Raw genomic sequence first — 24,305 nt, forward strand, 5'->3', positions numbered from 1 at the left:
CACTTTATGTTTATTACCACTATAATGATAGAAACATAATAAGATTTTGTTGAATAATTATTACATATAAAAGGTAAAATTATATGGTTAGAATTCTATTTTTGTTTTGTATATGATTTTACTAAAAAATAACTTGGTCACATAAACAAGTGCCATATTTGAATGGTGCTAAATGAACTTGCTAAAATGCTCATTTTTTTCCACATTTAGCGTATCTGTAATTGGAATGTGTCATACAGCCCCTGCTCTGTTGGATTTAAGGATATTTGGTGTTTGAAAATGAAATTCTTAATATATTTTCTCTCATTTCTTTGAATACATGATGATCTGTCATCAAAATTATTTTTAATGTTCTGTCAGGTTTGCAATTTGATGAACTTAAATTTTATGAAAACAGAATTAGAAACCCTCAGACTTATAAAAGCGTTTTTTTTATTTTTTTATTTTTATTTTTTTAGATTTTTACTTATTTGAGAGAGGGAGCATGAGCAGGGGGAGGAGCAGAGGGAGAGGAAGGAGCAGACTGCTTGCTGAGCAGGCAGCCTGATATGGGGCTCCATCCCAGGACTCTGGGATCATGACCTGAGCTGAAGGCAGACGCTTAACTGACTGAGCCACCCAGGCACCTCTATAAAAGCATTTCTTACTCAGTCATTACCTTTACTCTTTCAACATGTACACCGCTTTTTAAGACTGTCCCTTTGTTTGGGAGGTCTTTACTCTCTGGTACAAAACTACAGTAAGACTGAGGAGAGGAGAAAGTTGTTTTGTCTTTCTTCCATAAGCAAGACTGGGGTAATCATGAAAGAAGTAGGGTTGGGGGGGGCGCCTGGGTGGCTCAGTTGGTTAAGCGACTGCCTTTGGTTCAGGTCATGATCCTGGAGTCCCAGGATCGAGTCCCTGCTTGGCGGGGAGTCTGCTTCTCCCTCTGACCCTCCCCCCCTCCTCTCTCTATCTCATTCTCTCTCTCAAATAAATAAATAAAATCTTTAAAAAAAAAAGAAAACAAGTAGGGATGGGGGGACAGAGAACCAGTACCTTTGTGTTTTTAGACATGTGAGTTTTATGAAAAAGTCTCTTTGGGAGTTGATGCAATTGTTTCCATAAAAAGACCACTGCCAGAATTTGTTTCTCTGTTGCCTCTTTGAAGGACATTTCAGTTGTTTTTGTTTCTTCATTATTAAAAACAAAGCTAAAATGAACATCCATATAAACACTTTATAATGCTGTCATTATTTCATTAGGATAAAATTTCAATGCTGGATCAAAGCATATGAGCTTTTTTAACATTTGATAGAAATTGGTGTGCGTATTTTTTAAAGCTTTTTCTGTTTGAATTTTGGCTAAAAGTATATCATGCCTATTTACATTAATCATAGTGGAGTTAGAAGGAAGCATATGTTAATAATTGAGTATAATTTTTTTTAGGTACTGAAACACAGTCTTCACTTTGGAAAGCGGTGGCTTTCTTTTTAGAAAACATTGCTATGCATGGTATTACGGCAGCAGAAAAGTGCTTTGGCGCTGGGGCAACAGGTCACAGACCCAGTCCACAAGAGGGAGAAAGATATAATTACAGCAAATGCACGATTGTGGTCCGGATTATGGAATTTACCACAACGCTGCTCAGCACCTCCCCAGAAGGCTGGAAGGTGGGTCACTCCTGGTGCTCTCTTAGTTTGAGGTCAGTACTTGGCCCTGGAAAAATATTTTCTAGTACCTATTAAAAGTGGTTTTAGTTTCCTTAGAACTTTCCATTGCTGTAGGAGTTATGTGTTCTAGAAAGTAATAAAATTTTGCATGTACATCAGATTCTTATGTGAATAAAATACAAAATAGTTTTCCTAAATGTTTTATTGGATATTGCATTTTATGCTATGATCAAACGTTTGCTTTAGGAAACATGCATTAACAAATATTTGTAAATGTCTGTGAGGCTTATTATATAAACAAAGTCCAAGTTGGTGTATCCATTTAATACATACTAAGTGTCTACTCTAAACCGGGGGCCATAAAACTATGGTCCACAGGCCAAATCCCACCTGCTGCCTGCTATTGTAAAGAAGGTTTCATTGGAACTTGTCTAAGCCCATTTGTCTATGTATTGTCTGTGGCTGCTTTCATGTTATAATGGCAATTAGTTCAGCAGCTGCAACAGAGACCATAGGGCCCACAAAGCCTAAAATATTTATTTTCTAACCCTTTACAGAGAAAGTTTGCCAACCCCTGCCCTAGCCAGGCAAAAATTCCCCGCTTCATGGACCTTACACTAGTGAAAATCTAAGTGCTGACTAATGGATGTGTTTTTTTTTTCCCCACCCAAATCATCTTTTACAGCTCCTTGAAACGGATTTATATAATAACAAAAACCTTATGAAACTCTTGGTGAAAACCCTATGTGAGCCCTCGAGCATAGGTTTCAATATTGGTGATGTCCTAGTTATGAATCATCTTCCTGATGTTTGTGTAAACCTGATGAAAGCACTAAAGAAGTCCCCATACAAAGACACCCTTGAGATGTACCTCAAGGAAAAAATAACAGCACAGAGGTGGGCATTCAGATTATGCTTGGGATCAGTGTTGTGTTGAAATTTAAGGTTGTATCATACTCTGGCAGCTGTGTGTGTTTCTGCTATAGCCCCATTTCCTAAAGTAAAGGATCTCATCAGTTGTTTGATTTAACACATGCTTTACCTGTACCTTATGGTAATCAAGCCTCTGATGTGGCTTAGCCCCATGTTGATTTCCACGGCTGGATTAGCTCATGGGCCCCGTGTTCATTGTTAACCCATGTTTGCTTTCCAGGGTCATATAATGAATTTGAGTGTCAAGTAATCAGTAAACACATTTATAACAGAACACATAGTTTTTCAGTGTATCCTGCTAGTTTAGTGAGATTAATACTCTCATTTCTTTTTGTTTTTCTTACATGGCAGCATTGAGGAGCTCTGTGCTGTTGACCTGTATGGCCCTGATGCTTATGTGGATAGGGCCAAGCTGGCGTCTGTCGTGTCAGCTTGTAGACAACTTCACAGAGCTGGTTTTTTGCATGTTGTATTACCATCTCAGGTAACCACAGCCAGTCTGTTTTTACATTTCTCTTAGCTTTATTAAGCTAATTAGTCCATTTATTTATATATATGTTTTAAACATCCTATATGTATGGAATGTGCTGAAATGGGTATTATAGAATTACTTGTGCCAGACATGTGTTAACTGAAAATATAAATATAAAAATTTATAAATATAAAATAAAATGAAGGACATTTATATTTCCAACAGCCTTTTGAAGAATTTTAGGGACGAATTGCTATCGTGCCTTTGTGGGTAGGCAATATAAATGAAAAAATATAGCGTAGAAAGCAAAGTTGAGTGAAGATTTTCCTGACGATTAGAATGCAGTCAGTGTTAAAGAACACGGATTTTTTTTTAATTCATGAAAGGTGTGAAATTGTGTCTCTATAAAATATATTATTGCTGGATGTTTCAGTGTTGACTTTATTTTAGTCTGCAGATCAGCATCATTCTGTTGGCACAAAACTTCTTTCCCTGGTTTATAAAAGCATTGCACCTGGAGATGAACGAGAGTATTTTCCTTCACTAGACCCCAGTTGTAAGCGATTAGCCAGTGGACTTCTGGAGTTGGCCTTTGCTTTTGGAGGACTGGTAGGAACAGCAGCTACATGCTCTTCTATCCTAATGATGTAAATATATAGCTCACTTGCAGTGTGTTTCTAAAAACAAGAATTTAGCTTGAATTTAGTAAGTTCTTAGCTAAGCAAGTACTTTAATAGGTTTACATGATCTGACTTCCTTTCTAAAAGGTTTTTTTTTAATAAAAGAAATAGGACAATATTCTTCTTAAACTGGGGTTTTGTCTATTGCACTTTGTTTCCAAAAGGACTTTATAAGGCAGAGAACATTTTGTGAATATAAACCTGAACTGTGTTGACACAGTGGCTTCCTCTTCCCCTGTCCTTTGTGACTTTCAGATGGTTGATTTGGGAGCACCCCTGGAGGATAATTCCAGAGGCACCACAGAAAGATATCTTCATGGATTTTCAAACCGTTCAGGGCTGGCCTCACACAGTCTCTGCTGTAGCTGAGATCTGCTAGCCAGTCCTTTGTGTTCATTCCTTCCACCTGTCTTCCCTTTCCTATGCAGAAAGCTCTTCTTTGCCCATTTGTTCACTTAATATAAACAAATCACGTGTTTAAATGGTCTAAAAATGCCCTTACTAGCCTCTCCCCTCAGAGCAACAAGATTTTCTGGAAATTTGGGAGAAACATGAGTCAGGGAAGATTTCTTTCCCACAATGAAACCTAGAAAATGCAAGCTTGTTGAAATGTATGCAATTCAAACTTGAACCCAGGCCTTCAAATACCAGGTTCTCTTTAGACCTTACTGTGTGATTTTCCACTTCCAACGGTAGCAGCTTCCCAGGAGTCTTTCTATAATGGGTAAAATACGTACTCCTGTCATTGTACCTTTCCTTGCTTTTTCAGTGTGAGCACCTTCTGAATCTTCTCCTCGACACCACAGTGTTGTCTAAGTCAGCCCCAGGAGTGTCCCAGAGAAACATGGTCAGCTTCTCTCACGGAGAGTATTTTTATAGCTTGTTCGCAGAGACAGTCAACACCGAATTATTGAAAAATCTAGATCTTGCTGTATTGGAGCTCATGAAATCATCTGTGGATAATCCCAAAATGGTAATGAAATTTTTATTTTTACTTTTTTTACTTGTAGCTAGAATTACCATCAGATTCCACTCATTGGGCCAGAGACCCTTGTGGTGTTAGCCAAAGATTTGCCCCCCATGTCGTACACTACCTACACTTGTGAGTTCATTGTGAAATTTTTACTTAAGTATATTTTCTTACATAATGCCTATAAAAAGATTGCCATATTCTTGAAAACAAAACAAAACAGTTTCTCTTTCCAGAAGGTTTAAAGCTCTTGCCAATGTTTGAAAATAAAATCAAAGGAAAGAAAACCCATCTTTAATGAACATTTAATAATGTTAAATGGACATTGAAACAGTGATTATTTTTTTTAATCTCTCACTCCCCCAGAATCTCTAGGCCGAATATTACAAGGCACAGCTATGTAGTATAAACTTTTGTGAAGAAGTGGTGTTGGAGCTCATAAGCCTGGAGCCTGCCTTTGTTTTTGCACCAGCTGCCAGCTGGTTTTGTGCACTCCGGGTGCTTTCTGTAGTCATGGTCATTTCACAGGTTGGTACACAGAGTCATTATTTCCTGTGTGCTCCTGCTCTAGCCCACTTTGCCCCCTCACATTGAACCTTGGATCTCAGTATTTAATATATAGTTGACTTTGGTTTGCTAAACTTGTAAAATTTTGAAATTTAACCCAGTCTGTAGATGGTCAGGAGCTAGGAACTATTGGGAATGACCATTTTAAGGGAGAATGCATAATTTCGTACTGAGTTAAGCTTTTATTCCAAACAGTGCTTGTTGTCTGTCGTAGGAGTATTTTGTGGCAGGTTGTACTAGGTATTTGTATTTAAAGTTAGAAATGAACTTTTAGTAGACCCGTGACACACAGGAAATAGAACATTATGATCTCTGAAGCTGTTCAGACTTCTGGTGAAGGTAATGGATAAACACCATACATATTTACCTCTACTTCCTCTTTGGTTCCCTCTAAAGTGACAGAAATGGGTCTTTTTTGTTTTGTTTTTGTTTTTAAAGCACAATGTTAAAAGACGCATTAAAGGAGGAAAGACAAGAGTGACAGCATTTTGGAAGCTAGAAAGCAAAAAGATAAGTTATAACAGACTTTAGAGCCCAAGAAAACTGCAGTGTAACATAGTGGTGGGGGATGGGCAGCTGATTTGTGCTGCAGAACCCAGACTTTCTGGGGTCTGGTGATGGAGTCCCAGGCCTCCAGAGTACCAGAAGCAGGATGTGAAGGAGAGGCTGAAAAGAGGAGGACTGTGTGAATGTTAGCTGTCCCTTGCCAGGTCACCTGGCCTTGCCATGTCCTCAAGGAACTGATCCTTCTGCACTTGAAGACACTGGGGGCAGCCAGATCTCTGGAAGGGATAAGTATCTGCACTGCGGCACTCTAGGCAGAGTTGACTGTAGGATACCTTTTTTTAAAATTTTTTTGTTTTTAATTGAAAGACCTATAGTCAAGATTAGCGTCATGTTCTGTATATAAACACCAGTATTTCTTTGAGCAAAGATGTAAAGTTTGAAATACGTCACACTGTATAAAAACATTTTATTATTCCATAAGTGAGAACTCTTGTTTTCTACTTTGATCTCTCAAGTTTAATGTCACTTCTCCCACTCTTCTGACCTTAGTCTCCCACTAGTATTTTTGAACAACCAAAATGTTTCTGGTGTGTGCTGTATTTTTGTATTTTGCCCATTTTTCTATTGGGGTGAAACTTCTTATTAATTTTTAAGAGATTTTTGTATATTAAGGATAGTAGACCTCCGTCATGTGTGCAGAAAGTACTTTTTCCTATTGGTCATTTGTCTTTCAATCTCACTTGGAGTGTTTATACAGAAGTATTTATTATAGTTAAATTTATTAATTTTCTTTTCTATCATTCCTGTCTCCCGTGTCATGCTTAGAAAGGCCTTCTCCACCCCAGTATTATCTATCTAAAATCAGCCCATCTTTTCTTGTTATTTTCATAGGTTCTTTTTTTAACAAATATAAATAATGCAAAGAGCACACCTGAATATTCTTGAAAGTGAAATTTAGAATCATTTTGTTGGGTTACCACCCTTTCCACAACATGCTAGGGATTTTAAGTGATAATACGCTGAATATTGAGTAAATTTAAACCAAACTGACCTTTTTAAAACATAAGCCTACTTTTTCTAAGGTACATCTTTCCATTTATTCAAACCTTTACTCATATTCTCAAATTTTTTTGTCCTACTATTATGTAGAAAGCTATCATTTTATTCATCTAGTTACTGCACATTTTTTTCTTTAAATTTTTTATTGTTTATTGTGTGTGTATATATATATGGTATAAAATACCATATTATTAATATGGTATTAATGTAATACCATATATTACATCATTAGTTTTTGATGCAGTGTTCCATGAGTCATTGTTGGTACATAACACCCAGTGCTCCACGCAGAATGTGCCCTCTTTAATACCCATCACCAGGCTAACCCATCCCCCCGGCCGCCTACCTTCTAGAACCCTCAGTTGTTTTTCAGAGTCCATCGTCTCTCATGGTTCGTCTCTCCCTCCGATTTACTCCCCTTCATTCTTCCGGCTCCTGCTATTTTCTTTTTTTTTTTTCCTTTACATATATTTCATTATTTGTTTCAGAGATACAGATCTGTGATTCAATAGTCTTGTACAATTCATAGTGCTCACCATAGCACATATGCTCCCCAAGGTCTATCACCCAGCCACCCCATCACTCCCACCCCCCCACCACTCTAGCAACACTCTGTTTGTTTCCTGAGATTAAGAATTCCTCATATCAGTGAGGTCATATGATATATGTCTTTCTCTGATTGACTTATTTCACTCAGCATAACATCCTCCAGTTCTATCCACGTCGTTGCAAATGGCAAGATTTTTTTGATGGCTGCATAATATTCCATTGTGTATATAGACCACCTTTTCTTTACCCATTCATCTGTCGATGGACATCTTGGCTCTTTCCACAGTTTGGCTATTGTGGACATTGCTGCTATAAACATTGGGGTGCACGTACCCCTTCGGATCCCTACATTTGTATCTTTGTGGTAAATACCCAGTAGTGCAATGGCTGGATCGTATGGTAGCTCTATTTTCAACTTTTTGAGGAACCTCCATACTGTTTTCCAGAGTGGTTGCACCAGCTTGCATCCCCACCAAGAGTGTAGGAGGGTTCCCCTTTCTCCGCCAACATCTTTCATTTTCTGACTTGTTAATTTTAGCCATTCTGACTGGTGTGAGGTGGTATCTCATTGAGGTTTTGATTTGGATTTTCCTGATGCTGAGCGATGTTAAGCACTTTTTCATGTGTCTTTTGGCCATTTGGATGTCTTCTTTGGAAAAATGTCTGTTCATGTCTTCTGCCCATTTCTTGATTGGATTATTTGTTCTTTGGGTGTTGAGTTTGATAAGTTCTTTATAGATTTTGGATACTAGCCCTTTATCTGATATGTCATTTGCAAGTATTTTCTCCCATTCTGTTGGTTGTCTTTTGGTTTTGTTGACTGTTTCTTTTGTTGCCCATAGAGTTGAGGGTCCATTTCTGGGCTCTCTGTTCTGTTCCATTGATCTATGTGTCTGTTTTTATGCCAGTACCATACTGTCTTGATGATGACAGCTTTGTAATAGAGTTGGAAGTCCGGAATTGTGATGCTGCCAGCTTTGCTTTTCTTTTTCAACATTCCTCTGGCTATTTGGGGTCTCTTCTGGTTCCATACAAATTTTAGCATTATTTGTTCCATTTATTTGAAAAAAGATGGTATTTTGAAGGGGATTGCATTGAATGTGGAATAGAATTTCTCTACGTAGCATTGACATCTCCACAATGTTTGTTCTTCTAAACAACTTCTAATCCATGAGTATGGAACATTTTTCCATTTCTTTGTGTCTCCTTCAGTTTCCTTCATGAGTATTTTATAGTTTTCGGAGTACAGATGCTTTGCCTTTTTAGTTAGATTTATTCCTAGGTATCTTATGGTTTTGTGTGCAGTTGTAAATGGGATTGACTCCTTCATTTGTCTCTCTTCTGTCTTGGTGGTTGTGTATAGAAATGCCACTGATTTCTGTGCATTGATTTTATATCCTGCCACTTTACTGAATTCCTGTATGAGTTCTAGCAGTTTTGGGGTGGAGTCTTTTGGGTTTTCCACATAAAGTATCCTGTCATCTGCAAAGAATGAGAGTTTAACTTCCTCTTTGCCGATTTGGATGCCTTTGATATCTTTTTGTTGTCTGCTTGCTGTGGCTAGGACTTCTAATACTATGTTGAATAGCAGTGGTGATAGTGGACATCCCTGCCGCGTTTCTGACCTTAGGGGGAAGCTCTCAGTTTTTCCCCATTGAGAATGATATTCACTCTAGGTTTTTCTTTTCTTTTTTTTTTTTTTAAAGATTTTATTTATTGGACAGAGAGAGACAGCAAGAGCAGGAACACAAGCAGGGGGAGTGGGAGAGGGAGAGGCAGGCTTCCTGCTGAGCAGGGAGCCTGATGTGGGACTCGATCCCAGGACCCTGGGATCATGACCTGAGCCGAAGGCAGACGCTTAACGACTGAGCCACCCAGGCGCCCCACTCTAGGTTTTTCATAGATGGCTTTTATATTGACGTATGTATCCTTTATCCCTATACTCTGAAGAGTTTTGATCAAGAGAGAATGCTGTACTTTGTCATATGCTTTTTCTGCATCTATTGAGAGGATCATATGATTCTTGTTCTTTCTTTTGTTAATATATTGTATCACATTGATTGATTTGCGGATGTTGAACCAACCTTGCAGCCCAGGGATAAATCCCACTTGGTCATGGTGAATAATCCTTTTAATGTACTGTTGGATACTGTATTGGCTAGTATTTTGGTGAGAATTTTTGCATCCATGTTCATCAAGGATATTGGTCTGTAATTCTCCTTTTGATGGGGTCTTTGGTTTTGGGATTAAGGTAATGGTGGCCTTATAAAATGAGTTTGGAAGTTTTCCTTCCATTTCTATTTTTTGGAACAGTTTCAGGACAATAGGTATTAATTCTTCTTTAAATGTTTGGTAGAATTCCCCTGGGAAGCCATCTGGCCCTGGGCTTTTGTTTGTTGGGAGATTTTTGATGACTGCTTCAATTTCCTTAGTGGTTATAGATCTGTTCAGGTTTTCTATTTCTTCCTCGTTCAATTTTGGTAGTTGATACATCTCTACGAATGCATCCATTTCTTCCAGGTTCTCTAATTTGCTGGCATAGAGTTGCTCATAATATGTTCTTATAATTGTTTGTATTTCTTTGGTGTTGGTTGTGATCTCTCCTCTTTCATTCATGATTTTATTCATTTGGGTCATTTCTCTTTTCTTTTTGATACGTCTGGCCAGGGGTTTATCAATCTTGTTAATTCTTTCAAAGAACCAGCTCCTAGTTTCATTGATCTATTCTACTGTTCTCTCGGTTTCTATTTCATTGATTTCTGCTCTCATCTTTATTATTTCTCTTCTGCTGGGTTTAGGCTTTATTTGCTGTTTTTTTCTCTAGCTCCTTTAAGTGTGGGGTTAGGTTGTGTATTTGAGACCTTTCTTGTTTCTTGAGAAAGGCTTGTATTGCTATATACGTTCCTCTTAGGACTGCCTTTGCTGCATCCCAAAGATTTTGAACAGTTGTGTTTTCCATTTTCATTGGTTTCCATGAATTTTTTAAATTCTTCTTTAATTTCCTGGTTGACCCATTCATTCTTTGGTAGGATGCTCTTTAGCCTCCATGTATTTCAGTTCTTTCCGACTTTCCTCTTGTGATTGAGTTCTAGTTTCAAAACATTGTGGTCTGAAAATATGCAGGGAATAATCCCAATCTTTTGGTACCGGTTGAGACCTGATTTGTGACCTAGGATGTGATCAATTCTGGAGAATGTTCCATGGGCACTAGAGAAGAATGTGTATTCAGTTGCTTTGGGATGGAATGTTCTGAATATGTCTGTGAAGTCCATTTGGTCCAGTATGTCATTTAAAGTCTTTATTTCCTTGTTGATCTTTTGCTTAGATGATCTGTCCATTTTAGTTGGGGGTGTCAAACTCCCCCACTATTATTGTATTGTTGTCAATGTGTTTCTTTGCTTTTGTTATTAATTGGCTTATATAATTGGCTGCTCCCATGTTCGGGGCATAGATATTTACAATTGTTAGATCTTCGTGTTGGATAGACCCTTTAAGTAGGATATAGTGTCCTTCCTCATCTCTTAATACAGTCTTTGTTTTAAAATCTAACTTGTCTGATATAAGGATTGCCACCGCAACTTTCTTTTGGTGTCCATTAGCATGGTAAATGGTTTTCCACCCCCTCACTTTCAATGTGGGTGTGTCTTTGGTCTAAAATGAGTCTCTTGCAGACAGCATATCGATGGGTCTTGTTTTTTAATCCAGTGTGATAGCTTTTGTCTTTTGATTGGGGCATTTATCCCATTTACATTCAGGGTAACTATTGAAAGATATGGATTTAGTGCCATTGTGTTGCCTGTAAGGGGACTGTTACTGTATATTGTCTGTGTTCCTTTCTGGTCTGTGCTGCTTCTAGGCTCTCTCTTTGCTTAGAGGACCCCTTTCAATATTTCTTGGAGGGCTAGTTTCATGTTTGCAAATTCCTTTAGTTTTTGTTTGTCCTGGAAGCTTTTATCTCTCCTTCTATTTTCAATGACAGCCTAACTGGATATAGTATTCTTGGCTGCATATTTTTCTCATTTAGTGCTCTGAATATATCATGCCAGTCCTTTCTGGCCTGCCACGTCTCTGTGGATAGGTCTGTTGCCAATCTAATGTTTCTACCATTATAGTTTACATATCTCTTCTCCCGAGCTGCTTTCAAGATTTTCTCTTTGTCTCTGAGACTCGTAAGTTTTACTATTAGATGTCGGAATGTTGACCTATTTTTATTGATTTTGAGGGGGGTTCTCTGTGCCTCCTGGATTTTGATGCCTGTCTCCTTCCCCACGTTAGGGAAGTTCTCTGCTATAATTTTCTCCAGTATACCTTTCGCCCCTCTCTCTCTTTCTTCTTCTTCTGGGATCCCAATTATTCTAATGTTGTTTCGTCTTATCGTATCACTTATCTCTCGAATTCTGCCCTCATGATCCAGTAGTGTTTTTCTCTCTTTTTCTCACCTTCTTTATTTTCCATCATTTGGTCTTCTATATTTCTAATTCTCTCTTCTGCCTCATGTATCCTAGCAGTTAATGCCCCCATTTTTTATTGCACCTCATTAATAGCCTTTTTGATTTTGACTTGGTTAGATTTTAGTTCTTTTATTTCTCCAGAAAGCGTTTCTCTAATAACTTCCATGCTTTATTCAATCCCAGCTAGTATCTTTAAAATGATGATTCTGAACTCTAGGTCCGACATCGTACTAATGTCCGTATTGAGTAGGTCCCTGGCAGATGGTACTACCTCTTGTTCTTTTTGTTGAGGTGATTTTTTTCATCTTGTCATTTTGTCCAGAGGAGAATAGATGAATGAGAGAACAAAATGCTAATAGGTTAACAACGTCCCCAGAAAATATACTCTAAACAAATCACAGAAGACCTGAAACCAGGGGAAAAGAAAGGGAAAGAAAGAGAAAAAAAAAAGAAAAAGATAAAAACAAACAAAAACAGAACAAAACAAAAAAAGCCAGAATATGATCAAATATAATCAGGCTGGTGCATAGATCAGTGCCACACACTAGATTTTGGGTGTATTTTGGTCTGTTAGAAGAAAGTGCCTCCTAAAATTGTAAATAAAGACTTTTATATAGGTACAAAATAAGGGTTGATACAATGAAAGGATGGAATATGACTTAAAGATAAAAAGTATAAAAAATTTTAAAAAAGGAATTGATAAGCTGTTTGAAAAAAGAAAGAAGAGGATTAAAAAAAAGGGGGAGAGAATGTGATCAGGCAGGAGACTAGAACAAAGCCATACACTAGAGATTTAGGGTATATTTTGATATGTTAGAAGAAACTGTATATCAAAATTTCAAAGAGAGAACAACTTATATATATATATGCCAAAAATAAGGGTAACTACTATGAAAGGATAGAATATGACTCTAAAAATGAAAAATAAAAAATTTTTTTTAAAAAAGCGTTTGATAAGATGTTGGTTGAAAAAGGGAAAAAGAAAAATTCAAAAAAAAAAAAAAACCAGTTAAAATTAACTTTGAAAGACTAATGAATCATGGTAAAAAAGCCATGAATTCTATGTGCAGTATTCCCCTAGCGCTGGAGTTCTGCCGTTCTCATTGATTGGTAAACTTGGTCTTGGCTGGCTGTTCGTGCTGATTTTCCGGGGGAGGGGCCTGTTGCTGTGGTTTCCAAATGTCTTTGCCCGAGGCAGTATTGTCCCGCCCCTGCTGGGCCAGGCTAAGCAATCTGCTCAGGTTTGCTCTCGGGAGCTTTTGTTCCCTGCACAGCTTTGGAGGACGAGAGTGAAAATTGCGGCCTCCCAAACTCTGCCCTGGAGGAGACGAGCACTTGGGGCCCCGCTTCTCAGTGCGCCCCCAGAGAAAAGCAGTCAGTCACTTCCGTCTCCCCGGTCTCCAGCTGAAATCCGTGCTCACCCAGCCTGTGATCGAGCGTTTCTATCTCTGGTACCCGACCCCCTGTGGAGTCTCCAAACCCAGCAGATCCCTGAGGTGTGCTCCCGCACCGCTCCTCCCATGGGATGAAAGAGAGTCTCCCCGGATCTGCCGTTTGTTGGGTCCCTGCTGGAGGAGCAGTGACCCAACTGTCACCCATCACAGTTTATGGCAACCCCGAGCTGAGAGCCCGCGCCTCGGCTCCGTCTCTGCAGCCGGCTTCCCTGCTCTGATACCTGGGAGCTTTGCCACACTCAGGCACCCCCGGTCTTTCTGTGACCCCGAGGGTCCAGAGACCACACTGTCCTGTGAGGGTTCCACCCCCTGCTCAGCCATTGGAGTGACGTCCCTCAGCGGAACCGACTTTTAAAAGTTCCGATTTTGTGCTCCGCAGCTCTATCACTTGCCAGAAGCGGCCAACGGAGGCCCCCTCCTCTGCCCTCTATCCTCCCAAATATCGCCTCGGATTCACTTCTCCGCACCTCCTGCCTTCCAGAAAGTGGTCATGTTTCTGTTCAGAGAGTTGTTGCTATTCTTTTCTTCGATCTGTTGAGTTCGTAGGTGTTCAAAATGGTTTGATCCCTATTCAGCTGAATTCCTGAGACCAGAAGAAATCCAGGTCTCCTACTCCTCCACCATCTTGCCCAGTATCCATTACTGCACATTTCTTAAGAACATTTCTAGATATTGGATGCTATTCAGTTGTAAATGTAAATGGAACATTTTCCCTTTATATTTTTTTTTGAAAGATTTATTTATTTGAAAGAGAGAGAAAATGAGTGGGTAAGGGCCAAAGGGGGTGGGAGAGAGAGAGAGAGAGAGAGATAGAAGTAAACTCCCCAGGGGTGCCTGGGTGGCTCAGTTGTTAAGCGTCTGCTTTCCTCTCAGATCATGATCCCAGGGTCCTGGGATCGAGCCCCACATCGGGCTCCCTGCTCCGCAGGAAACCTGCTTCTCCCTCTCCCACTCCCCCTGCTTATGTTCCCTCTCTCGCTGTGTCTGTCACTGTTGGATAAATAACATCTTTAAAAATAAATAAAAAGTAAAAAAGAAGTGAACTCCCCAGCTGAGCATGGAGGCTGACACAGGACTCAGTCTCATGAACCTGAGATTATGACCTGAGATGAAATCAAGAATCACTCTTGGGGGCGGAGCAAGATGGCGGAGGAGTAGGAGACCTAGGTTTCGTCTGGTCTCAGGAATTCAGCTGAATAGGGATGAAACCATTCTGAACACCTACGAACTCAACAGGAGATCGAACAGGAGAGTAGCAACAACTCTCTGAACAGAGAAGCGACCACTTACTGGAAGGTAGGGCGTGCGGAGAAGTGAATCCGAGGCGATATTCGGGAGGATAGACGGCAGGGGAGGGGCCTCCGACGGCCGCTTCTGGCAAGTGATAGAGCCGCGGAGCACAAAATCGGACCTTTTAGAAGTTGGCTCGGCGGAGGGACGTCGCTGCAGTGGCTAAGCGGGGGGTGGAATCCTCCCGGGACAGTGTGGTCTCAGGACCCTTGGGGTCACAGCGAGACCGGGGGTGCCTGAGTGCGCCAGAGCTCCCAGGTATCGGAGCGGGGAAGCCGGCTGCAGAGACGGAGCAGAGTCGCGGGCTCTCAGCTCGGGGTTTCCATAAACTGTGATGCGCGGCCCAGTCGGGCCACTGCTCCTGCAGCAGGGACCCAACAAGCAGCAGATCCGGGGAGACTCCCCTTCCTTCCCGGGGAGGAGCGGTGCGGGAACGCACTGCAAGGATCAGCTGGGTTTGGAGACTCCGTGTGGGTTCGGGTGCCAGAGATAGCAACGCTGGATCACAGGCCGGGTGAGCACGGAGTGTGGCCGGAGACCGGGGACACGGAAGTGACTGCTTTTCTCTGGGGGCGCACTGAGGAGCAGGGCCCCGAGTTCTCAGCTCCTCCGGGTGGAGATTGGGAGGCCACCATTTCTGCCCTGGTCCTCCAAAGCTGTACCGAGAGCTTACAGGGAACAAAAGCTCCTGAGAGCAAACCGGAGCAGCTTCCTTAGCCCGGACCGACAAGGGCGGGGCAATTCCGCCTCCGGCAAAGACATTTGGAAACCACAGCAACAGGCCCCTCCCCCAGAATATCAGCACAAACAGCCAGCAAGCCAAGACCAGGTTGTTCGATCAAGGAGAATGGGAGAACTCCAGCGCTAGGGGAATACTGCACATAGATTCATGGCTTTTTTTTTTTTTTCTACCATGATCCATTATTTCATCAAAGTTAATTTTTGTTGACTGTTTTTTTTTTATTTTTCTTTTTCCCTTTTTCAACCAAGATCTTATCAATCCCTTTTTAAAAAAAAAAAAAAACATTTTTTATTTTTCATTTTTAGAGTCATATTTTATCCCTTCATAGTAGTTACCCTTATTTTTGGCATATATATATAAGTTCTCTCTTTAAAATTTTGAGGTACAGTTTCTTCTAACAGATCAAAATATACCCTAAATCACTAGTGTATGGCTTTGTTCTAGTCTCCTGCCTGATCACATTCTCTCCCTTTTTCCTTTTTTTTTTTTTCTTAAATCTTCTTTCTTTTTTCAAACAACTTATCTTACCAAGTCCTTTTATAAAATCATTTATAATTTTCATCTTTACAGTCATCTTCCCTCCCTTCATTGTATCAACCCTTATTTTGTACATATATGTCTTTCTTCCTTTAAAATTTTAGGAGGCACTTTTTTCTAACAGACCAAAATACGCCCAAAATCTAGTGTGTGGCACTGATCTATGCACTAGCCTGATGATATTTGATCATATTCTGCTTTTTTTGTATTGTTTTGTTTTTGTTTTTATCTTTTTTTTTCTTTTTTTTTTTCTTTTTCTCTTTCTTTTTTCTTTCTTTCCCTTTCTTTTCCCCTGGTTTCAGGTCTTTTCTGATTTGTATACAGTATATTTTCTGGGGACGTTGTAAACCTGTTAGCATTTTGTTCTCTCATTCATCTATTCTCCTCTGGACAAAATGACAAGACGAAAGAAATCACCTCAGCAAAAAGAACAAGAGGTAGTACCGTCAGCCAGGGACCTACTCAATACGGACATTAGTACGATGTCGGACCTAGAGTTCAGAATCATGACTTTAAAGATACTAGCTGGGCTTGAAAAAAGCGTGGAAGTTATTAGAGAAACCCTTTCTGGAGAAATAAAAGAACTAAAATCTAACCAAATCGAAATCAAAAAGGCTATTGATGAGGTGCAATCAAAAATGGGGGCACTAACTGCTAGGATAAATGAGGCAGAAGAGAGAATCAGCGATATAGAAGACCAAATGATGGAAAATAAAGAGGCTGAGAAAAAGAGGGAGAAACAACTACAGGATCACGAGGGCAGAATTCGAGAGATAAGTGATATGATAAGACGAAACAACATTAGAATAATTGGGATCCCAGAAGAAGAAGAGAGAGAGAGGGGGGCAGAAGGTATATTGGAGCAAATTATAGCAGGGAACTTCCCTAATGTGAGGAAGGAAACAGGCATTAAAATCCAGGAGGCACAGAGAACCCCTCTCAAAATCAATAATAATAGGTCAACACCCCAACATCTAATAGTAAAACTTACGAGTCTCAGAGACAAAGAGAAAATCTTGAAAGCAGCTCGGGAGAAGAGATATGTAACCTACAATGGTAGAAACATTAGATTGGCAACAGACCTATCCACAGAGACCTGGCAGGCCAGAAAGGACTGGCAAGATATCTTCAGAGCACTAAACGAGAAAAATATGCAGCCAAGAATACTATATCCAGCTAGGCTGTCATTGAAAATAGGAGGAGAGATAAAAATCTTCCAGAACAAACAAAAACTAAAGGAATTTGCAAACACGAAACCAGCCCTCCAAGAAATATTGAGAGGGGTCCTCTAAGCAAAGAGAGAACCTAAAAGCAGCAAAGAGCAGAAACGAACACAGACAACAGACAGTTAACAGTCACCTTACAGGCAATACAATGGCACTAAATCCATATCTTTCAATAGTTACCCTGAATGTAAATGGGCTAAATGCCCCAATCAAAAGACACAGGCTATCCGATTGGATTAAAAAACAAGACCCATCAATATGCTGTCTGCAAGAGACTCATTTTAGACCCAAAGACACCCCCAGATTGAAAGTGAGGGGGTGGAAAACCATTTACCATGCTAATGGACACCAAAGGAAAGCTGGGGTGGCAATCCTTATATCAGACAAACTAGATTTTAAAACAAAGACTGTAATAAGAGATGAGGAAGGACACTATATCCTACTTAAAGGGTCTATCCAACACGAAGATCTAACAATTGTAAATATCTATGCCCCGAACATGGGAGCAGCCAATTATATAAGCCAATTAATAACAAAAGCAAAGAAACACATTGACAACAATACAATAACAGTGGGGGACTTTAACACCTCCCCCCTCACTGAAATGGACAGATCATCTAAGCAAAAGATCAACAAGGAAATAAAGACTTTAAATGACACACTGGACCAAATGGACTTCACAGACATATTCAGAACATTCCATCCCAAAGCAACGGAATACACATTCTTCTCTAGTGCCCATGGAACATTCTCCAGAATTGATCACATCCTAGGTCACAAATCAGGTCTCAATCGGTACCAAAAGATTGGGATCATTCCCTGTATATTTTCAGACCACAATGGTTTGAAACTAGAACTCAACCACAAGAGGAAAGTCGGAAAGAACTCAAATACATGGAGGCTAAAGAGCATCCCACTAAAGAATGAATGGGTCAACCAGGAAATTAAAGAAGAATTAAAAAAATTCATGGAAACCAATGAAAATGAAAACACAACTGTTCAAAATCTTTGGGATACAGCAAAGGCAGTCCTGAGAGGAAAGTATATAGCAATACAAGCCTTTCTCAAGAAACAAGAAAGGTCTCAAATACACAACCTAACCCTACACCTAAAGGAGCTGGAGAAAGAACAGCCAATAAAGCCTAAACCCAGCAGGAGAAGAGAAATCATAAAGATGAGAGCAGATATCAATGAACTAGAAACCAAAAGAACAGTAGAACAGATCAACGAAACTAGGAGCTGGTTCTTTGAAAGAATTAACAAGATTGATAAACCCCTGGCCAGACTGATCCAAAAGAAAAGAGAAATGACCCAAATCAACAAAATCATGAATGAAAGAGGAGAGATCACAACCAACACCAAAGAAATACAAACAATTATAAGAACATATTATGAGCAACTCTATGCCAGCAAATTAGATAACCTGGAAGAAATGGATGCATTCCTAGAGATGTATCAACCACCAAAATTGAACCAGGAAGAAATAGAAAACCTGAACAGACCTATAACCACTAAGGAAATTGAAACAGTCATCAAAAATCTCCCAAGAAACAAAAGCCCAGGGCCAGATGGCTTCCCAGGGGAATTCTATCAGACATTTCAAGAAGAATTAATACCTATTCTCCTGAAACTGTTCCAAAAAATAGAAATGGAAGGGAAACTTCCAAACTCATTTTATGAGGCCACCATTACCTTGATCCCAAAACCAGACAAAGACCCCATCAAAAAAGAGAATTACAGACCAATATCTTTGATGAACATGGACGCAAAAATTCTCACCAAAATACTAGCCAATAGGATCGAACAGTACATTAAAAGGATTATTCACCATGACCAAATGGGATTTATTCCTGGGCTGCAAGGCTGGTTCACCGTCCGCAAATCAATCAACGTGATACAATACATTAACAAAAGAAAGAACAAGAATCATATGATCCTCTCAATAGATGCAGAAAAAGCATTTGACAAAGTACAACATCCTTTCTTGATCAAAACTCTTCAGAGTATAGGGATAGAGGGTACATACCTCAATATCATAAAAGCCATCTATGAAAAACCTACAGCGAATATCATTCTCAATGGGGAAAGTCTGAGAGCTTTTCCCCTAACGTCAGGAACGTGGCAGGGATGTCCACTCTCACCACTGCTATTCAACATAGTATTAGAAGTCCTAGCCACAGCAATCAGACAACAAAAAGAAATCAAAGGCATCCAAATCGGCAAAGAGGAAGTCAAACTCTCACTCTTTGCAGATGATATGATACTCTATGTGGAAAACCCAAAAGACTCCACCCCAAAACTCCTAGAACTCATACAGGAATTCAGTAAAGTAGCAGGATATAAAATCAATGCACAGAAATCAGTGGCATTCCTATACACCAACAACAAGACAGAAGAGAGACAAATCAAGGAGTCTATCCCATTTACAATTGCACCCAAAACCATTAGATACCTAGGAATAAATCTAACCAAAGAGGCAAAGGATCTATACTCAGAAAACTATAAAATACTCATGAAAGAAATTGAAGAAGACACAAAGAAATGGAAAAACGTTCCATGCTCATGGATTGGGAGAATCAACATTGTGAAGATGTCAATGCTACCTAGAGCAATCTACACATTCAGTGCAATCCCCATCAAAATACCATCCACTTTTTTCAAAGAAATGGAACAAATAATCCTGAAATTTGTATGGAACCAGAAGAGACCCCGAATAGCCAGAGGAATACTGAAAAAGAAAAGCAAAGCTGGCGGCATCACAATTCCAGACTTCCAGCTCTATTACAAAGCTGTCATCATCAAGACAGTATGGTACTGGCACAAAAACAGACATATAGATCAATGGAACAGAATCGAGAGCCCAGAAATGGACCCTCAACTCTATGGTTAACTTATTTTTGACAAAGCAGGAAAGAATGTCCAATGGCAAAAAGACAGTCTCTTCAACAAATGGTGTTGGGAAAATTGGACAGCCACATGCAGAAGAATGAAACTGGACCATTTCCTTACACCACACACAAAAATAGACTCCAAATGGTTGAAAGACCTAAACGTGAGACAGGAGTCCATCCAAATCCTAAAGGAGAACACAGGTAGCAACCTTTTCGACCTTAGCCGCAGCAACTTCTTCCTAGAAACATCGCCAAAGGCACGGGAAGCCAGGGCAAAAATGAACTGTTGGGATTTCATCAAGATAAAAAGCTTTTGCACAGCAAAAGAAACAGTCCACAAAACCAAAAGACAATCGACAGAATGGGAGAAAATATTTGCAAATGACATATCAGATAAAGGGCTAGTATCCAAAATCTATAAAGAACTTATCAAACTCAACATCCAAAGAACAAATAATCCAATCAAGAAATGGGCAGAAGACATGAACAGACATTTCTCCAAAGAAGACATCCAAATGGCCAACAGGCACATGAAAAAGTGCTCAACATCGCTCGGCATCAGGGAAATCCAAATCAAAACCTCAATGAGATACCACCTCACACCCGTCAGAATGGCTAAAATTAACAAGTCAGGGAACAACAGATGTTGGCGGGGATGTGGAGAAAGGGGAACCCTCCTACACTGTTGGTGGGAATGCAAGCTGGTGCAACCCCTCTGGAAAACAGTATGGAGGTTCCTCAAACAGTTGAAAATAGAGCTACCATACGATCCAGCCATTGCACTACTGGGTATTTACCACAAAGATACAAATGTAGGGACCCGAAGGGGTACGTGTACCCCAATGTTTATAGCAGCAATGTCCACAATAGCCAAACTGTGGAAAGAGCCAAGATGTCCATCGACATGAATGGCTAAAGAAGAAATGGTATATATACACAATGGAATATTATGCAGCCATCAAAAGGAATGAGATCTTGCCATTTGCAATGACGTGGATGGAACTGGAGGGTGTTATGCTGAGTGAAATAAGTCAATCAGAGAAAGACATGTATCACATGACCTCACTGATATGAGGAATTCTTAATCCTAGGAAACAAACTGAGTGTTACTGGAGTGTTTGGGGGTGGGAGGGATGGGGTGGCTGGGTGATAGACATTGGGGAGGGTATGTGCTATGGTGAGCGCTGTGAATTGTGCAAGACTGTTGAATCACAGATCTGTACTTCTGAAACAAATAACGCAACATATTTTAAGAAAAAAGAAAAAGAAGAAGATAACAGGAGAGGAAGTAAAGGGGAGTATGTCAGAGGGGGAGACGAACCATGAGAGATGATGGACTCTGAAAAACAAACTGAGGTTTCTAGAGGGGAGGGGGGTAGGGGGATGGGTTAGCCTGGTGATGGGTATTGAGGAGGGCACGTTCTGCATGGAGCACTGGGTGTTATGAACAAACAATGAATCATGGAACACTGCACCAAAAACTAATGATGTAATATATGGTGATTAACATAACAATAAAAAATTAAAAAAAAAAAAGAATCACTCTTAACTGACCAAGCCACCCAGGCTCCCCACCTTTTTATTTTCTTTTCAAGGATGTGGTATATCAGAAAACTACTGATTTTCTTTATTTTATAACCATTCACATGAATGAATATTCTTTTTCTTTTTTCCAAATTTATGGACATATAATTGATATATAACATTTTGTAAGTTTTAGGTGTACAACATGCTGATTTGATTTAATCAAATTTGGTAATCATACAGAATGATTACTGTGATAAGTTTAGTTAATGTTCATCACCTTATATTGATAAAATTTTTTCCATGCAATGAGAACTTTCAAGCACATCAGCACTTTTCAAATATGTGATACAAATTGTTAACTTTAGTCACCATGCTGTAATTTACATCTCCAGAACTTAATTATCTTATAACTGGAAGTTGTACCTTTGACCACTTTCATTCATTTTGCCCAACTTGGCATCCCCTGCCTCTAGCAAGCATCAGTCTGTTCCCTATGAGTTTGATTTTTTAGATTCCATGTATAAATGATATACAGTATTTAACTTTCTCTGTAGGATCCATTTCACTTAGCATAATGTTGTCAGGATCAAATCTATGTTGTGACAATTGGCAGAATTTTCTTCTTTATAATGGCTGAAAAAATTTCATTGTATATGTATGTACCACATCCTTATTCATCTGTTGATGGACACTTTGTTTCCATGTCTTTGGCTATTGTACATAATGTTGCAATGAACAGAGGGTTGCAAATATATTTTTTAGATAGTGATCTCCTATTCTTCAGATAAATACCCAGAAGTGGAATTGCCAGACCATGTGGTACTTCTGTTTTTAATTTTTGGAAGGACTGCCACACTGTATTCCATAGTGGCTGCACCAGTTTGCACTCCCAGTAACAGTGCACAAGAGTTCCCTTTTCTTCACTTCCTTACCAACACTTTTGTCTTTTTGATGCTAGTTGTTCTTACAGGTATGAGATGATGTCTCACTATGGTTTCGATTTGCATATTCCTGATGATTAGTGATGTTGAGCACCTTTTCATGTACCTTTTGACTACCTGTCTTCTTTGGGAAAATGTCTATTCAGTTCCTCTGCCCATTTTTAAATTAGATTGTTTGATTTTTTTTGCTGTTGAGTTGTATGAGTCCTTCATATATTTTGGATATTAACCCCTTATCAGATACAAGATTTACAGATATTTTCTGCCATTTTCTAGCTTGCCTTTTCATTTTGTTGGTGATTTCTTTTGCTGTGCAGAAGCTTTTTAGTTTGATGTCGTTCCACTTGTTTATTTTTACTATTGTAGCCTTTGCTTTTGGTGTGAAATCCAAAAAACAATCATTGTAAGACCAATGTCAAGGAGCTTATCCCTCAAGGAATTTTATGGCTTCAGGTCTTAAGTTCAAGTCTTTAATACATTTTGAGTTGATTTTTGTGTATGGTGTAAAATAGATTTCAAGTTTCATTCTTTTGCATGTTGCTGTCCAGTTTTCCCACTACCATTTATTGAAGAGGCTATCCTTTCTCCATTGTATATTCTTGGCTTCTTTGTCCTTCATCATTGTATATTCTTGGCTCCTTGCATGTGTTCATTTCTGGGCTCTCCATTCTGTTCCATTGATCTATGTTTCTATTTTTATGCCAATACTCTATTGTTTTGATTACTTTGACATAATATAGCATGAAATCAGGAAGCATAATCCCTCCAGCTTTGTTGTTCTTTCTCAGGATTGCTTTGATTATTCAGGGTCTTTTGTGGTTCCATACAAATTTTAGGATTGCTTGTTCTATTTCTATGAAAAATTCCATTGGAATTTTGATAGGGATTGTATTGAATCTGTAGATTGCTTTGGATAATACCAACATTTTGGCAATATTAATTACTCTATTCCATGATTACAGGATATCCTTCCAGTTATTTGCATCTTCAGTTTTTTTCATCAGTGTCTTCTAGTTTTCATCACACAGGTTTTTAATCTCCTTGGTTTAATTTATTCCTAGCTATTTTATTCTATTTGATGCAATTGTAAATGGGATTGTTTTCTTAATTTCACTTTCTGATAGTTGGTTATTAGTGTATAGAAATGCAACAGATTTTTGTATATGGATTTTGTGTCCTGCAACTTTACTGAATTTATTGATTAGTTTTAATAGTTTTTTGGTGGAGTCTTCAGGGTTTCCTATGTATAATATCATGCCATCTGCAAACAGACAGTGTTACTTCTTCCCTTCTGTTTTTGATGCTTTTTTTTCTTTTTCTTGTCTGATTGCTATGGCTAGGACTTCCAATACTATGGTGAATAAAAGTGGTAAGAGTGGACATCCTTTTCTTGTTCCTGATATAGGGAAAAAGCTCTCAGTTTTTCAGTATCAAGTGTGATGTCAGCTGTGCATTTATCATATATGGCTTTTATTATGTTGAAGTATGTTCCGTCTGTACCCGATGTGTTGAGTTTTTATCATGAATGGTTGTTGAATTTTATCAAATGTTTTTTCTGTATCTATTAAGATGTTCCTATGATTTTTATCCTTTATTTTGTTAATGTGGTGTATCATGGTAATTGATTTGCAGATGTTGAACCATCCTGGCATCCCTGAAATAAACCCCACTTGATCATGGTATATGATCCTTTTAATGTATTGTTGAATTTGATATGCTGATGTTTTGTTGAGGAGTTTTGCATCTTTGTTCATCAGAGATATTTCCCTGTAATTTTCTTGTAGTTTCCTTGTCTGGTTTTGGTATCAGGGTAATGCTGGCCTCATGGAATGAGTGTGGAAGTGTTGACTTGTCTTC

At 39.2% G+C, this 24,305-nt stretch overlaps 1 protein-coding gene and 1 non-coding gene across 6 annotated transcripts in view; one reads left to right on the forward strand and one right to left on the reverse strand.

The window, feature by feature from the left end:
• The window catches only part of PRKDC (protein kinase, DNA-activated, catalytic subunit), a 241,412-nt gene that overhangs the window by 71,320 nt on the left and 145,787 nt on the right, over positions 1 to 24,305 (forward strand). For all 5 annotated transcript variants that reach the window (XM_028118983.2, XM_028118984.2, XM_088022831.1 and 2 more), the window contains exons 32-36: positions 1,429 to 1,652; positions 2,338 to 2,549; positions 2,937 to 3,069; positions 3,508 to 3,666; positions 4,507 to 4,710. In XM_028118983.2, the coding sequence (XP_027974784.1) occupies positions 1,429 to 1,652; positions 2,338 to 2,549; positions 2,937 to 3,069; positions 3,508 to 3,666; positions 4,507 to 4,710 (932 nt within the window). The remainder of the gene's footprint in view (positions 1 to 1,428; positions 1,653 to 2,337; positions 2,550 to 2,936; positions 3,070 to 3,507; positions 3,667 to 4,506; positions 4,711 to 24,305) is intronic.
• On the reverse strand, positions 4,740 to 4,891 carry LOC114220949 (small nucleolar RNA SNORA62/SNORA6 family). The gene has a single exon (XR_003611659.1). It is a non-coding gene; the product is annotated as a small nucleolar RNA SNORA62/SNORA6 family (small nucleolar RNA).

The sequence above is a fragment of the Eumetopias jubatus genome, unplaced genomic scaffold, assembly GCF_037043125.1.
Source record: "Eumetopias jubatus isolate StellerSeaLion01/CBP00866 unplaced genomic scaffold, mEumJub1_p1.0 scaffold_4, whole genome shotgun sequence".
NCBI classification, from domain to species: Eukaryota; Metazoa; Chordata; class Mammalia; order Carnivora; family Otariidae; genus Eumetopias; species Eumetopias jubatus.